This window comes from Cherax quadricarinatus, chromosome 51 (genome assembly GCF_038502225.1).
Source record: "Cherax quadricarinatus isolate ZL_2023a chromosome 51, ASM3850222v1, whole genome shotgun sequence".
In the NCBI taxonomy this organism is placed as follows: Eukaryota; Metazoa; Arthropoda; class Malacostraca; order Decapoda; family Parastacidae; genus Cherax; species Cherax quadricarinatus.
Window position 1 is genome coordinate 5,419,069 of NC_091342.1, and position 16,656 is coordinate 5,435,724.

The window sequence follows — 16,656 nt, forward strand, 5'->3', positions numbered from 1 at the left end:
CATGCTATTTCATTACTTTTTAACAAGTCACTAGAAACTAGCACCTTCCCGAAACTACTCAAGATGGCAAGGGTTACACCAATACATAAAGGTGGTGACCCTACAGACTTAAACAACTATAGGCCAATATCAAACTTACCATTGCTATCCAAAATCTTTGAGAAACTCGTGCACAGGAGACTATATTCATTTATAACAGCACAAAACATACTCAACCCCTGCCAATTTGGATTCAGGAAAAATAAAAGCACTAATGATGCAATCATAAAAATGCTAGATCTGCTTTACACAGCATTGGAAAATAAGGAATATTCACTAGGAATTTTTATTGACCTAAGAAAAGCTTTTGACACAGTAGACCACGACATCCTACTCCACAAACTTGACCATTACGGTATAAGAGGCCATGCGCTTGCTTATTTCAAATCTTACCTTACTAATAGGTATCAGTATGTCACCATTAAAGACACAGCATCAACAACACGGCCACTTGATACTGGAGTTCCGCAGGGAAGTGTCCTTGGTCCCCTGCTCTTCCTCATATACATCAATGATCTTCCAAACGTATCCCAACACCTGAAACCCATTCTCTTTGCTGACGACACGACTTATGTCATCTCTCACCCTAATCTTGCCACCCTCAACACCATTGTTAACGAGGAGCTGATCAAAATATCGACTTGGATGACAGCCAATAAACTTACGCTTAACACTGACAAAACCTACTATATTATGTTTGGTAGCAGAGCAGGAGATGCACAAATTAACATTAAGATCGACAACACTCTAATTACCAGACATAATGAGGGCAAATTCCTAGGCCTATACCTTGACAACAACCTGAATTTCAGCACCCATATCCAACACATAACCAAAAAAGTATCCAAAACGGTTGGGATCCTCTCCAAGATACGATACTACGTGCCGCAAAATGCCCTTCTCACACTATACCACTCACTTATTTATCCATACCTCACCTATGCTATTTGTGCTTGGGGATCAACTGCAGCAACACACCTAAAGCCAATAATAACCCAACAAAAAGCTGCAGTAAGAATAATCACTAAATCCCATCCCTGGCAACACACCCCCCCCCACTCTTCATAGATCTAAACTTACTCCCTGTTCAGTACATCCACACTTACTACTGTGCAATCTACATCTACAGGATCTTAAACTCCAATATCAACCTTGACCTAAAACGCTTTCTTGATAGTTGTGACAGAACCCACAGGCATAACACCAGACACAAACATCTCTACGACATTCCCCGTGTCCGACTAAACCTTTACAAAAATTCAGTGTATGTCAAAGGCCCTAAAATCTGGAACACCCTACCTGAGAACTCTAGAACTGCAGACACATTCATCACCTTCAAAACTACCATTAGAAAACATCTTATCTCCCTGATACACCCCATCAACTAACTACACGAATACCACCTGGTGGTTCACACTTACACTCACTCACCCATTTGACCATAAACAAATATTAATCTCAATCTTAAAATAATGAATCCTGTGATACTCCAATACTGAAACTATGTACTGTGCCAAAACAAAAGCATTCACATTGCTAAACTCACAAACTAGTATTTAGTCACTTAGCCATAATACCAACTTACCTCATAATTTGTAATATTTTAAAATAATGAATTAAACTAAGTCTGCCCGAAATGCCTAGCCATGCTAGGCGTTCTAGTGGTACACTCTGTAATCATTATTTAACTACATGTAAACCACACAACAACCAAATTCTGTAAATTCAACATTGTAATCTTTATAGAGAATAAACTTTGAACTGAATTGAATTGAATGCCTCTGTAGTTCCCTCTCTTGTAGTTTGGCTTCGTTCGTCCTGCCCCTCTAGGTGTGTGTGTGTGTGTGTGTGTGTGTGTGTGTGTGTGTGTGTGTGTGTGTGTGTGTGTGTGTGTGTGTGTGTGTGTGTGACCAGGGCAACACAACCTTCATATAACTCTCCTCTTAGCAAGACCAGACAGAAATTTAGGTGAAAAACACCCGAGACGCAGACAACAACAACACACGTTGTGCCCTGTTAATGTTATGTTTTGCCTGGATTAACAGACACGCTGGAAGGGGGAGTTTTATGGAGGCAAGAGAGGATAAACGAGCGCAACGACCAGTTATAAACTTGTTTTCTCGTCTAACTGTAGTTACGGCCTCATAGTTACCATAACAACAATAAAGTAAAGAATTAGACACATGTACATCTGGGTATCTTTATTGTAGACGTTTCGCCAATCAGTGGCTTTATCAATACAAATTTAAGGACATAATGGGAAGACTGTAGAACTGTATACAAAAGACGAGGTAATCAGTCCCTCAGTCTTGGTGTTGGTGAAGACCACCGTAGACTTGAAGACTCGCCAGACTCCTCAAGACTACGATGCTCTTCACCAACTCCAAGACTGAGGGACTGATTACCTCGTCTTTTGTATATAGTTCTACAGTCTTCCCATTATGTCCTCGTATTGTATTAGTTAAGCCACTGGAGGGCGAAACGTCTACAATAAAGACATCCAGATGTTGTACATGTGTCTAAATCTTCATCTTGTTGGTACTGTACACCATATATGAACAGTAACAACTGTGCTGGTGGTGCTCACCTAACTGTGCTTGCAGGGGGTAGAGTCTCAGCTCCTGGCCCGTCTTACGTGAAGAAAGCTTCCTTAAATAATACAAGGGTATAGTGATGCTTAGATTGCTGTTAATGGTCCAAGTGTGAGTAGTTAATTCTTGCAACTCTGAGGTTAATTAAGGGAGCCATTAGAATAATGAGAGCACTGATGGCACTATCATCGTGAGGTGTATTAGCCATGATGGTGTTACTGGTACACTATCATCATGATGGTGTATCAGCCATGATGGTGTTACTGGTACACTATCATCATGATGGTGTATCAGCCATGATGGTGTTACTGGTACACTATCATCGTGATGGTGTACCAGCCATGATGGTGTTACTGGTACACTATCATCGTGATGGTGTACCAGCCATGATGGTGTTACTGGTACACTATCATCGTGATGGTGTATCAGCCATGATGGTGTTACTGGTACACTATCATCATGATGGTGTACCGGTCATGATGGTGTTACTGGTACACTACTATCGTGATGGTGTACCAGCCATGATGGTGTTACTGGTACACTATCATCATGATGGTGTACCGGTCATGATGGTGTTACTGGTACACTATCATCATGATGGTGTACCGGTCATGATGGTGTTACTGGTACACTATCATCATGATGGTGTACCAGCCATGATGGTGTTACTATCACTACCATGATGTGGTCTTGGAGACACTGGAGGACACTCAAAATGCAGATGTCCCTTGATTTGTATTCCCTGGAAGGCAGGCGAAAAAGATACATAATAATATACACTTGGAAAATTCCAGAGGAATTAGTACCAAACTTGCACACGAAAATCACTCGCTATGAAAGCAAACGACTCGGCAGGAGATGCAACATTCCCCCAATGAAAAGTAGGGGCGCCACGGGTGCACCGACAACACAGTAAGTGTCTGGGGCCTAAGACTGTTCAACTGCCTCCCAGCATACATAGGGGGGATTACCAATAGACCCCTGGCTATCTTCAAGAAGGCACTGGACAGGCACCTAACGTCAGCCGGGCTGTGGTTCCTACGTCAGTTTACGTGGGGCCAGCATTAACAGCCTGGTTGATCAGGCCCTGATCCACCATGAGGCCTGGCTACAGACCAGGCCGCGCGGGCGCTGACCCCCGAAACCCCTTCCAGGTATACTCCAGGTATACCACCATCACCGTGATGGTGTACCAGTTATGATGGTGGTCACTATCACAGTGTGGTCAAATACTGAAAACAACCCCCCCCCCACTCCAACCACCACCCTCCACCCCACCCCACCACCCTCCACCCCACCCCACCCACCCTCCACCCCCCACCCACCCCGAATCCACAAACCCCCACCCATCCTCCACCCCTCTAACAACCTCATCTTAGCATCATTAAAGGTTAAATACGGCAAGAGTTTGGCTACCACTTGAGCCGTGATGGAAGCTGCCTTTTACCTCCCTGACATTTAACTACCGACCAGCTGGTGGTGGGGGACCGCCCACCTTCCTCCCCTCCTTCCTCTCCTACCTGTCACTGGCTTGGATTGTGGCTTATTTTGGCCCCCTGGGAACGTAAGTGGCTTATGCTGGAACAGCACTTTTCGCATCGTTACAATACGATTTTGTTGGGATTTTTAACCCAGGGGAGGGTTAGCTACCTAGGATAACCCAGGGGAGGGTTAGCCACCCATGATAATCCGAGGGGGTTAACCACCCAGGATAACCCAGGGGAGGATTAACTACCTTGGATAACCCAGGGGAGGGTTAGCCACCCATGATAACCCTGGGAGGTTAACCACCCAGGATAACCCAGGGGAGGATTAACTACCTAGGATAACCCAGGGGAGGGTTAGCCACCCATGATAACCCAGGGGAAGGGTCAACCACCCAGGGGAGTGAGTCTTATAACTCAGAGAAGAGCATCATACAGGCATAGGAACTTAGGGTTCACGAGAGATAGATTGTAGGTGAAGGTAGGAAACTGCCTACAGGTAACAGGTGCCTGACTGTAGGTGAAGTGTGCCCAACCCTCCTACTGGACCAGGTGAAGGTGCGGATGCTGGGTCACACAGGTGGTGCTGACACGTCTCTTTACACCTGTTCACCTAGCAGTAAGTAGGTACCAGGGTGCTAGTCACTTTACACCTGCTGTCACTGCTCACCTATCAATAAGCAGATACCTGGGTGCTAGTCTCCTTACACTTGCTGTCACTGGTCACCTAGAAGTAAGTAGGTACCTGGGTGCTAGTCTCCTTACGGTGCTAGTTACCTTACACCTATTGCCCCTGTTCACCTGGCAGTAAGTAGGTACTTAGGTGCTAGTCAACTGTTATGGGTGGCATCCTGGGGGAGAGGACCGAGGGCGTACAATGACAGTAAACCACACTGGCTTTCTTTGGGTTATTCTGAGTTACTGATCCTTAGGCTTAAAAATGAGAATAAACTCTCATATCTAAGAGTCTACCTTAAAATTTACCTCAAATTACACGTTTTCTGTTGCAAATTCTTCTTCATATATACAATCGCCATTTACAAGTAGTAGTAATAGTAGTAGTAATAGTAGTAGTAATAGTAGTAGTAGTAGTTAGTTTAAGTAGTAGTAAGTCGATTTACATCGGCTCAAGGCTGAGGGACTGATTACCTCAAACCACTTCTGATGTTGAACCTTTCTTCTGAGTATAGGACTGATGAAACCAGTGCGGCGAAACGTTCCCACAATAAAGATACCCGAGCGTTGCACATGGTGTCTTAACTGATCAACAGTTCGGTTATATGTAAAATAATGTCGACATTTTTACTTATAACCAAATGTTCACACTGTCTACACCACGACCTGTATAGCCCTTGTGGCTTAGCGCTTCTTTTTGATTATAACAATAATAATCTACTCTATCATATTATAACCAAGACATTGCCATTGTTATTTTTTACTATTATTCTTTTGGTACTTTAATTTGTGAATTTTATTTTCTCAATTTAAATCTAGTTATACTCTTGATCTTGTCAACAACCTATACCAGACTCTAGTGCAATTGTTCTTGTCAACAACCTATACCAGACTCTAGTGTAATTGTTCTTGTCAACAACCTATACCAGACTCTAGTGTAATTGTTCTTGTCAACAACCTATACCAGACTCTAGTGTAATTGTTCTTGTCAACAACCTATACCAGACTCTAGTGTAATTGTTCTTGTCAACAACCTATACCAGACTCTAGTGTAATTGTTCTTGTCAACAACCTATACCAGACTCTAGTGTAATTGTTCTTGTCAACAACCTATACCAGACTCTAGTGTAATTGTTCTTGTCAACAACCTATACCAGACTCTAGTGTAATTGTTCTTGTCAACAACCTATACCAGACTCTAGTGTAATTGTTCTTGTCAACAACCTATACCAGACTCTAGTGTAATTGCAAGTACCATTTCAATTTGTATTTTTATATTATAAGTTTATATTATAAGTCCTATTCTAAGATTGTTTTCATATCCCAGCACACATAAGGGGGATTACCAACAGACCCCTGGCAGTCTTCAAGCTGACACTGGACAAGCACCTAAAGTCAGTTCCTGACCAGCCGGGCTGTGGCTCGTACGTTGGTTTGCGTGCAGCCAGCAGCAACAGCCTGGTTGATCAGGCTCTGATCCACCAGGAGGCCTGGTCACAGACCGGGCCGCGGGGGCGTTGACCCCCGGAACTCTCTCCAGGTAATATCTTAGTGACTATATTGTGTGTGCAATTAGTGTATATTTCAATTATATTATTGTTCAAGGCCCTTAACTATCTCTTGCTAACTAGTACCAACTACCTCATATATATTTTTTTCTACTTTTTTTTATTATTTTGCTACCTTAACTTGCATATTTTATCTTGTCAAGTTAAATCTAGTTATACTCTAATTCTTGTAAACAACTTATATAAGACCTTAGTGCAATTACAATTGAGAGTCTTGTTCCTTTTTTATATCATTAGATTAAACTTAGTTGTACTATAGCTCATTCTAGCTCAATACATAGACTATACCAAAGTCATTATATTATACCTTAGTGCAATTACAAGTGAGAGTCTTGTGCTATTTTAAACTTGTATTTTTATATTACTAGTTTATACCTAGTTGTACTTTAGTTCATTCCAGCACAACACATAGACAACATCAACTTCATTATGTGTAGTAGTGACTATACCCTACATGACCAAAATACTCTAGCTAAATACTTGTCCAAACTTCCTACCACTACAGATATCAGTACTAGAACTCAACACACAACTCAGGATATAAATAACCATAATTTAAACCTAGAAGATGATTGATCACGTTGACCCTGATCTAAACCTCCATAATCTGACACCCAATCAAAACCTATTGGAAAGTAACTGCCTTTATTACACAGCATCACAAGCCACCACTATCCTAAACAATGCTAAAAGTCTATCAGTACTTAACTACAACATCAGGTCCTTAAGCAGCACTATGATGACCTCTTAGCACTCCTTGAATCACTAAAGACACCCTTCTCCTGCATTATTCTTACTGAGACCTGGCTTAAGCAGGACACAATAGATATCTACCCTCTACCAGGATACACAGCAATTCACAACTGCAGAGCAAACCAAGTTGGGGGTGGTATTGCAATCTATTACTCTAACCAATTATCTTGTATTAGCACCACTTGCTTTAGTGATGAATATGGAGAATACATTTTTGCTAATTTTACTGTAAAAAACCTTAAGACACCTATAACAATCGGTGCTATTTACCGGATACCCCACACAAACATCCCAAATTTCAGTGAGAAACTAAAGGCACTAATAACAAACAGACAAATGAATAAGCACCACCTTCTCTTAGCTGACGACTTCAACATCAACCTTGGCCTACTAGATGATCAGCCTGTAACTGATTTCATCAACAATATGAACAACACACTTCTCATACCAATATTAACTAAACCAACCAGGCTCACTGAAACGAGTGCAACCATAATAGACCACATATGGACCAATATACTAGCCCCCCTTAAATCAGGGATAATCACAGATAGCACTACAGACCACTACCCTACCTTCCTCTTGACAAACATTAGTAAACCACCACTTGAATACAACAAAGTTTCATTTAGACTCCATGATGAGGCCTCAATAAGGAAGTTCACAGCTGACCTAGAGATTGTTGACTGGCCTACAGAGTTCTCCAAGGCCAATGGTATTGATGACTGGACAGACATTTTTCTTAACAAATTACTTAGACTATACAACAAACATTGTCCTATAAAAACGAAACAGATCACAAACAAACGGCTTGGTTGCCCATGGCTAACCAGCACCATTCTGAAATCCATTGATAAGAAACACCAATATGAAAAGCAATATAGACAGGGCTTAATACACAAAGATATTCTTAAACACTATTCATCAGTCCTCACCAAAGTAATAAAGAAAGCCAAACAACTATACTACTCCAGTAGATTCACTGACACTAGAGGAGATATAAAAAAAGACCTGGAAAACACTCTCTCAGATTCTAGGGACCCAAAAACTGAAAAAAAAACAAGAATATTGCCCTAACTAAACCTATGAAACACCACTGCATCCCACTGACATAGCTAACAAGATAAACGACTTCTTCTCAACCATAGGTTCTAATCTCGCCAATAAAATCCCACGCACCAATGCCCTTGCCGGGGACTACCTAGATGGGAATTTCCCAAATTCCTTCTATCTTGCTCAAACTGAGCCCATGGAAGTCACCGAGATTATAAAGGCACTTAAAAATAACTCAGGGAATCTGTCTCATGTCCCACCATTATTGTACAGGAGAGTGGCCCATGTCCTCTCGCATGCTATCTCATTACTTTTTAACAAGTCACTAGAAACTAACACCTTCCCGAAACTACTCAAGATGGCAAGGGTTACACCAATACATAAAGGTGGTGACCCTACAGATTTAAACAACTATAGGCAAATATCAAACTTACCATTGCTATCCAAAATCTTTGAGAAACTCGTGCACAGGAGACTATATTCATTTATAACGGCACAAAACATACTCAACCCCTGCCAATTTGGATTCAGGAAAAATAAAAGCACTAACGATGCAATCATAAAAATGCTAGATCTGCTTTACACAGCATTGGAAAATAAGGAATATCCACTAGGAATTTTTATTGACCTAAGAAAAGCTTTTGACACAGTAGACCACGACATCCTACTCCACAAACTTGACCATTACGGTATAAGAGGCCATGCGCTTGCTTATTTCAAATCTTACCTTACTAATAGGTATCAGTATGTCACCATTAAAGACATAGCATCAACAACACAGCCACTTGATACTGGAGTTCCGCAGGGAAGTGTCCTTGGTCCCCTGCTCTTCCTCATATACATCAACGATCTTCCAAACGTATCCCAACACCTGAAACCCATTCTCTTTGCTGACGACACGACTTATGTCATCTCTCACCCTAATCTTGCCACCCTCAACACCATTGTTAATGAGGAGCTGATCAAAATATCGACTTGGATGACAGCCAATAAACTTACGCTTAACACTGACAAAACCTACTATATTATGTTTGGTAGCAGAGCAGGAGATGCGCAAATTAACATTAAGATCGACAACACTCTAATTGCCAGGCATAATGAGGGCAAATTCCTAGGCCTATACCTCGACAACAACCTGAACTTCAGCACCCATATCCAACACATAACCAAAAAAGTATCCAAAACGGTTGGGATCCTCTCCAAGATACGATACTACGTGCCACAAACTGCCCTTCTCACACTATACCATTCACTTATATATCCATACCTCACCTATGCTATATGTGCTTGGGGATCAACTGCAGCAACACACCTAAAGCCAATAATAACCCAACAAAAAGCCGCAGTAAGAATAATCACTAAATCCCATCCCTGGCAACCCCCCCCCCACTCTTCATAGATCTAAACTTACTCCCTGTTCAGTACATCCACACTTACTACAGTGCAATCTACATCTACAGGACCTTAAATTCCAATATTAACCTTGACCTAAAGCGCTTTCTTGATAGTTGTGACAGAACCCACAGGCATAACACCAGACACAAACATCTCTGTGACATTCCCCGTGTCCGACTAAACCTTTACAAAAATTCAATGTGTGTCAAAGGCCCTAAAATCTGGAATACCCTACCTGAGAACTCTAGAACTGCAGACACATTCATCACCTTCAAAACTACCATTAGAAAACATCTTATCTCCCTGATACACCCCATCAACTAACTACACGAATACCACCCTCGTATAGTAGATAGTCTTTTTAGTGTGATAATAAGATGTTATCTTCATTGTAGAATAATAAGAAAATATTATAACCTTTATATTATAATAATAAGGTAAAAGGACCCCAATGGAAATAAGTCACTCTGTCTGACTTTTTTGGGTTATCCCAGGTTCTCTACACATATGCTGCTATGTATGATAATTCTATGTAACTGTATTTGTGTATACCTAAATAAATTTACTTACTTACTTACTTACACTCACTCACCCATTTGACCATAAACAGAAATATCAATCTCAATCTCAAAATAATGAATCTTAACTAGTCATAAGTTGGCCTGTGATACTCCAATACTGAAACTATGTATAGTGCCAAAACAAAAACATTCACATTGCTAAACTCACAAACTAGTATTTAGTCACTTAGCCATAATACCAACTTACCTCATAATTTTGTAATATTTTAAACTTAAGATTTAATTTAAGTCTGCCCGAAATGCCTAGCTAGGTGTTCTAGTGGTACACTCTGTAATTATTATTTTACTACATGTAAACAATACAATAACCAAATTCTGTAAACTCACCATTGTAATCCTTATAGAGAATAAACTTTGAATTGAATTGAAGGACGGCCTGGGTAATCACAGCAAAGGTAAACAAAAACGCAGCGGGTGGAAACAAAGACGCAGCGGACGTAAACAAAGACGGGGGGGATGTAAGCAAAGACGCAGCGGGCGTAAATAATGACGCAACGGATGCAAGCAATGACGCAGCTGATGTAAACAATAATGCAGCGGACGTAAATAATGACGCAGAGGATGCAAACAAAGACGCAACAAATGTAAACAAAAACAGATGTAAACAAAGACGCAGCGGATGTAAACAAAGACGGGTGGTGGATTAAGGTTACGTTAGGTTACCCCTCAAGGAAGGTTCCTTGATGTTGGTGAGGGGCTCTTGATTTAGGGAATTGGATCTGTGCTCCAGTTCCCCAAATTAAGCCTGAATGCCTTCCACATCCCCCCCCCAGGCGCTGTATAATCCTCCGGGTTTAGCGCTTCCCCCTTGATTATAATAATAATACGTTAGGTTACCTTTAGATAAGATTTTGCTGGGATTTTTAACCCCGGAGGGTCAGCCCGGGTTCGATTCCCGGCGGGTGGAAACATTTCGACACGTTTCCTTACACCTATTGTCCTGTTCACCTAGCAGCAAATAGGTACCTGGGTGTTAGTCGACTGGTGTGGGTCGCATCCTGGGGGACAAGATTAAGGACCCCAATGGAAATAAGTTAGACAGTCCTCGATGACGCACTGACTTTCTTGGGTTATCCTGGGTGGCTAACCCTCCGGGGTTAAAACTCCCAACGAAATCTTATCTTATCTCTTAGCCACCCAGGATAACCCAGGGTAGGGAGAATTAGCCACCCAGGATAAACCAAGAAAGTCAAGTGCTTCATCGAGGACTATCTTATTTCCATTGTCATCCTTCAATGTTAATCCCCAGGATGCCACTCACACCAGTCACCTAACACCCTTGTACCTACATGCTTGCTAGGTGAACAAGGACAGCAGGTGTAAGGTGACTAATAGCCAGATACCTAGTTACTTGCTAAATGAACAGGGATAGCAGGTGTATAGTGACTAATAGCAGGTACCAAGTTACTTCTAGGTGACCAGGGACAGCAGGTGTAAGGTGACTAATACCCATGTACCTAATTACTTGCTAGGTGAACAGGGACAACAGGTGTAAGGTGACTAGCACCCAGGTACCTAATTACTTGCTAGGTGAACAGGGACAACAGGTGTAAAGAAACTCCCAATGTTTCCACCCGTGCCGGGGATTGAACCACGGACACTCAATGTGTAAGGCGAGTGCGTTGCCTACCAGGCCACGGGACACAGTGGCCTTGAGTTGTGTTACCTGAGTCTCGTTATGTTTACTAACGTGACTCACCATTGATACACTGTATTACTATCTGTTACGTAAAAAGCGCAATACTGTACAATTTAATCTATATTTCATCGAAAAATCCGCCAAGGAGCAACATTGAATTATTACTAACATGAGTAACAAGGTGGTTGGAAATTTGATCGTATATCTTCATTAAAATTAATTTATATGTATAGAAAAGTATCACTCTGGTGATACTTTTCTATACATATAATAAACTTCATTTAGGAAAAAAATCTAGAGTTGTATGTTTTCTTTTGTTAATATAATTTGAAAATTATTTATAAAAAAAATTGCTATAGGGCTTCTTAGTGATTTATAAGTGAAAAAACCAAATAAGTTTGGATTTGTAATTGCATTAAGGATGGAGAATCAGGGAGAAGACTGCGGTGTGGGTGGGGAGTTGAGATGCTATTTTGTGTTAGATCCTCCTCTGCAGACCTCAAGTTTTCGTCTACCATTCTAATATTATTGTTTCGTACTTGGGTGACGCATCCCATCAGAGACAACAATCCTGTCAGGAGAGTGACATTAATGGCGTGCTGGTGACTGCTGCAGCACGCTGAGCACACATACTGCTGGCAGAGATGTGAGGGGCGCGCCGGGGCCTCGTAATTCATGCTAATGGCGGATGTAATAATGAGAAACCTGGACCCCCTGATCAGGGTGACCACAGCCAGCCCTACCATCACTACCACTACAACCTTCACTACCACAACTACCACCACCACTACTACCACCACAACTACCACCATCGAGCCTCCAGACAATACCACTATACCTGAGCCTCCAGAGGATGGCTTCTGCAAATTTATTTTATACATGGAGATAGGAGATTCCAGGTGATTGATGCCAGACTCTACACTCGTAATATTTCTCTCTATTGTTCCATGACTGAGTTGATTTCCACGATGTAAATATCAATATTAATTGGCCGTATTTATGCTGCAGGTGCTAATTTAATTTAAATATTTCTAGGAAAATAATTGTTAGGTACCTGGTCTCGCCAGTTCTTACAGCTGCTGCATGTTTCTTAACATAAGGTCTTCCCATAGGACGTTTCTTCTGGTGTGTAATGCATTTATTGCATCTCCCATGACTCGCGAAATCGTAATGACACGATTGCAGAAAAAAAAATGAGCGGGGATTGAACTTGCCACGAGTTCAATCTCCTCCCATGGTATGGTTTGCATCTCCTATATTTGTGCTGTTATTGATGCAAATGTGCTAATGGTTATAATAATAACCTTAACTTTTTGAAGGGGGGGAGAGGTAAGCCTATGGAAGTCCTCGGTCAGATGACCAGAAGCTCCAGCTGCGGGTTGTATGACTAAGACTCGCAGCAGGAAGCGCTTGTCCTATTTCCTGAGGAACCTTACCTAGCTTAACCTTGGTTAGTTACTTTAACCCTAGTTGAGATATTCACGGGTGCAGGTCGTGAAGTAGCGTTGTGATAAGCCTTTCATTCATTTGTGATTATTGCTGTATGTTCCTCAATAGGAACAATAAATTCTGATTGCAGTGATTATATTTTAATATGCCCTCGCCAGGTACAGCATACCTTGGTATAACGGATGAAGACATTTCTTTTTACTAGTATACCTCTAAGGTTAAACTTGTGAAATTGAGTTTGCTGAAGGAACATCAGTGATCTCACTGATGTTTGCTGAAGGAACACCAGTGACCTCACTGATGTTTCCAAGTCACCAGTTGGTTGAACGTCTCAAATATTTTCTCTTGAGTGAAGTTATCCCTTATAAAAATTGAGCAAAATTATTTTTGGCATGCACTAACCTAGCCTACCTGACCCTAATATGTTGTTAAATGACTTGGGTATTTTTTAAAAGTTCATGCGTATACTAACCATGGTACGGATGGGGTTAGAACTCATGGCAAGTGAGTCGTAAAACTCCAGGCCTGTGCGTAAGCCACCCATGGTTTGTTTGCAGTCATATTACGATTTCTCGAGTCATTTGCATACTATTTTCTATGAAAAATATTCTTTTATGTATTTAGTCAAGATTTTAGGGAATTTTGAAAGTTTTAGGAGACCCTAATCAAGTCGTCATTTCAGAGTGCGTGTCTGGGACTTATTGCTGCTCCTGCCAACACTTCTCTTTCTCATTGGTCTTCTTGTTAAGATAAACAGTGCAAGACTCAAGCTGCGTGCTGTACACAGTCCAATATATGCAACATTTTATGGCCTGGTGAGTTGATGGCTTCAGTTTATAGCTTTATAATATTTATTATCTTAGTGTCATAACTCTGAAAAAAAGATTATGACTTGGAAAATAAATAAACTTGGAAGTTTTATGATTCATACAGTTTGTACAATAGATGGCACAATAAAAATATCAGTTGAAAAAATATCAGTTGGTTTATTTAAGTAATGTAGAAAGGGTAAAATCCTACTGATATAATTGAAGAATAATTTTGCTCTCTATATACAGTACAAAAACCATGCTGTAAATTAAGTGCTGTACAGTAGTTTTATGTGTGTCATGTTGGAATAGAACAAGTAATTTGAAAATCTTGCGTTCCATCGGAAACCAAGAAATTGAGGTATTTTTTATAATGAGTGTTTTGAGATGCTGTGCATCCTATGGGCTTTCTGATGATTGCATATTTTGTACTATATGCAGAAATTTAAGAAAAGGAATCTAAATCTAAATGTGAAGTGGAAACTTTTTCCATTAAGTTAAATAATCTATTTTCTCCTCAGTACTCATTGTCTTGCACTTAATGCTTTTTGAAGCATTTGCTGAAGTATTATTAGGATTACTGTATTAGTCATGATGTTATTTCAAAATCATGACATAAAGGCTGCATGGCTCGGTGCCTAGGATTAGTACATTTCTATTAAAAGTCACTACTGCATAACATTACTAAAATCTATTATAAAGTATAAAATGAAGGACATATCTTTTCAATTAATGTACAGTACCATTATTAACATCAAGTTTTTAATTGAATAAAATTTTTTAGTTAAATATTATTGCAGTCATGAAATAGCCTGACCGATTCAGACCCCAGCTAGCCAGTCGTGGTGCCAGTGCCATGCAGGTTAAAGTTTGTTTAATTTAATGATAATCATTATTGCAGCCATAAAAGGCACTCAATACATAGTGTTGGCTACTGGATCATCGAATATGATGTGTTGTACAGTACCAGTATAAAACTTGTAGACCCATACGAAATTACAGTATGAAATCTTCAAACTGTGCTTTCAGTACTAAAATATTTTAATTTGATAATTACTTACAGGATCAGAAAGCTTTTGTAGTATTTTTATAGAACTTGCATAGCATTAATGTTTACTATATCAGAAGTGGAGATAAAATCAGTGTATAAAAGTTATACAATTCTTAGTCATTGATTTCTTATCCTTGTAGATTTGGCTCAATACATTAATATCAGTGGCAAGATGTGTGGTGTCAATGACTGTTAATGCAGCAACGCCATCTGGAGATGTGGCCAACAAGTTATTGTATGTTATTGTACGGTTCTTCTTGCTGGCCACAGAGATGAGTGTCGTGGTTTTTGCAGTATTTTTTGGTGAGTTTTTGATATAGTTTAGGCAATTTTTTTTTCCTGCATTCAATAGAAGGTTAGTACACATCATTGCATGTAGGTGATGCATGCACGTATGTTTGAATGGGAATTTTATAATGTATTACTGTAATTAAAGATGGATTGAACACCACAAACACAGCTCGGTGCCTTTTAAATACAAGTAGGAATTTAGAATTGTACATGTGCACACATAAAGGCTTGTTCAACAGGAACTGTAAATATTATACGTATATGGAAATTTTCAGAAAATTTGTCTGAAGGTTTTTTTTTTTTAAAGCTAAGAAAGAGCTGAATTGCCATAGATGATATTGACAGAGCTTTGAAAAAAATGGTGCCATTTTATACAAGAACTCCTTATCATTTTTTTTTTTTATCTTCAAAGGATATACAGTAATAATAAATTTCTTGACATCTTAGGATATTCCTGTCAAAAACATGTCTTGTTACTTCTGAAAGGTTATAAAAAATGCCTTGATAATTTAGGCTGTTCATTATTATATGTGTTAAGTTAGCTTTATCAGTAGAAAGTTTGTTTTAAATTAACGAATATTTTTTTTGTATATACATTCATTTTGCACATCAGAGAATGTTCATACTATTAGTATGCCTTTTGTTCATGCTTTTGTGAGTTGATCTTCTCTTAATTTTCTAGTGAAGTAACTCATGGTTTAGCGCTTTGCTCAACAGTATTAATTTCCTGTTGAAGCTTTATGTCTATCATAAAATTGAACTGCGTGCAGGACACCTGGACAACAAGACTAGTATCAGACGAGTTCTTGTTGTGACCTCGATGATCGCCCTTCCGTACTCGGTGGTCCAAGGGGCCCTGGAGGTGCTGACTCCAGACCATGATTTCTATGTCCCCAGCAAGGACTATGAACTTTATGGCCATGGCGGCTCCCTCTTCTGGCTTGTCTCTTCCATTATTTTTACACTGGTAAGTTTAAATTTATACAATATTCAATTTATGCTGAGCTTTTGTGATTTGGGGTGTATTTTTCAAATTGTTTTTCTCTCCACATCCAGAATTTTTTCATATGTTGTTGTGTCTATCATCAGATTGTCTCTGATAGATTCTGGCACTCAAGAATACCCACAGTCTTTATGCATGCTTGTTGAAATGAGGAAGAAGGATAGTTTAAGTTTAGAAAAAGAAATACGTACTTTGTTGGCAAACAGTTATTAGCCACTATTCCTACTAAGTAAATTCACTAATCCTGCAAACAAAAGAAATATTTCATTGGCAAA

At 40.0% G+C, this 16,656-nt stretch overlaps 1 protein-coding gene across 3 annotated transcripts in view; it reads left to right on the forward strand.

Annotated features, from left to right (window-relative positions):
- Window positions 1-12,315: 12,315 nt before the first annotated feature.
- LOC128694721 (transmembrane protein adipocyte-associated 1 homolog) overlaps window positions 12,316-16,656 on the forward strand; it is a 41,056-nt gene continuing 36,715 nt past the window's right edge. For all 3 annotated transcript variants that reach the window (XM_053784980.2, XM_053784979.2, XM_053784978.2), the window contains exons 1-4: window positions 12,316-12,677; window positions 13,910-14,042; window positions 15,228-15,390; window positions 16,149-16,345. In XM_053784980.2, coding sequence (XP_053640955.1) covers window positions 12,454-12,677; window positions 13,910-14,042; window positions 15,228-15,390; window positions 16,149-16,345 — 717 coding nt within the window. In that variant the 5' untranslated portion in view covers window positions 12,316-12,453. The remainder of the gene's footprint in view (window positions 12,678-13,909; window positions 14,043-15,227; window positions 15,391-16,148; window positions 16,346-16,656) is intronic.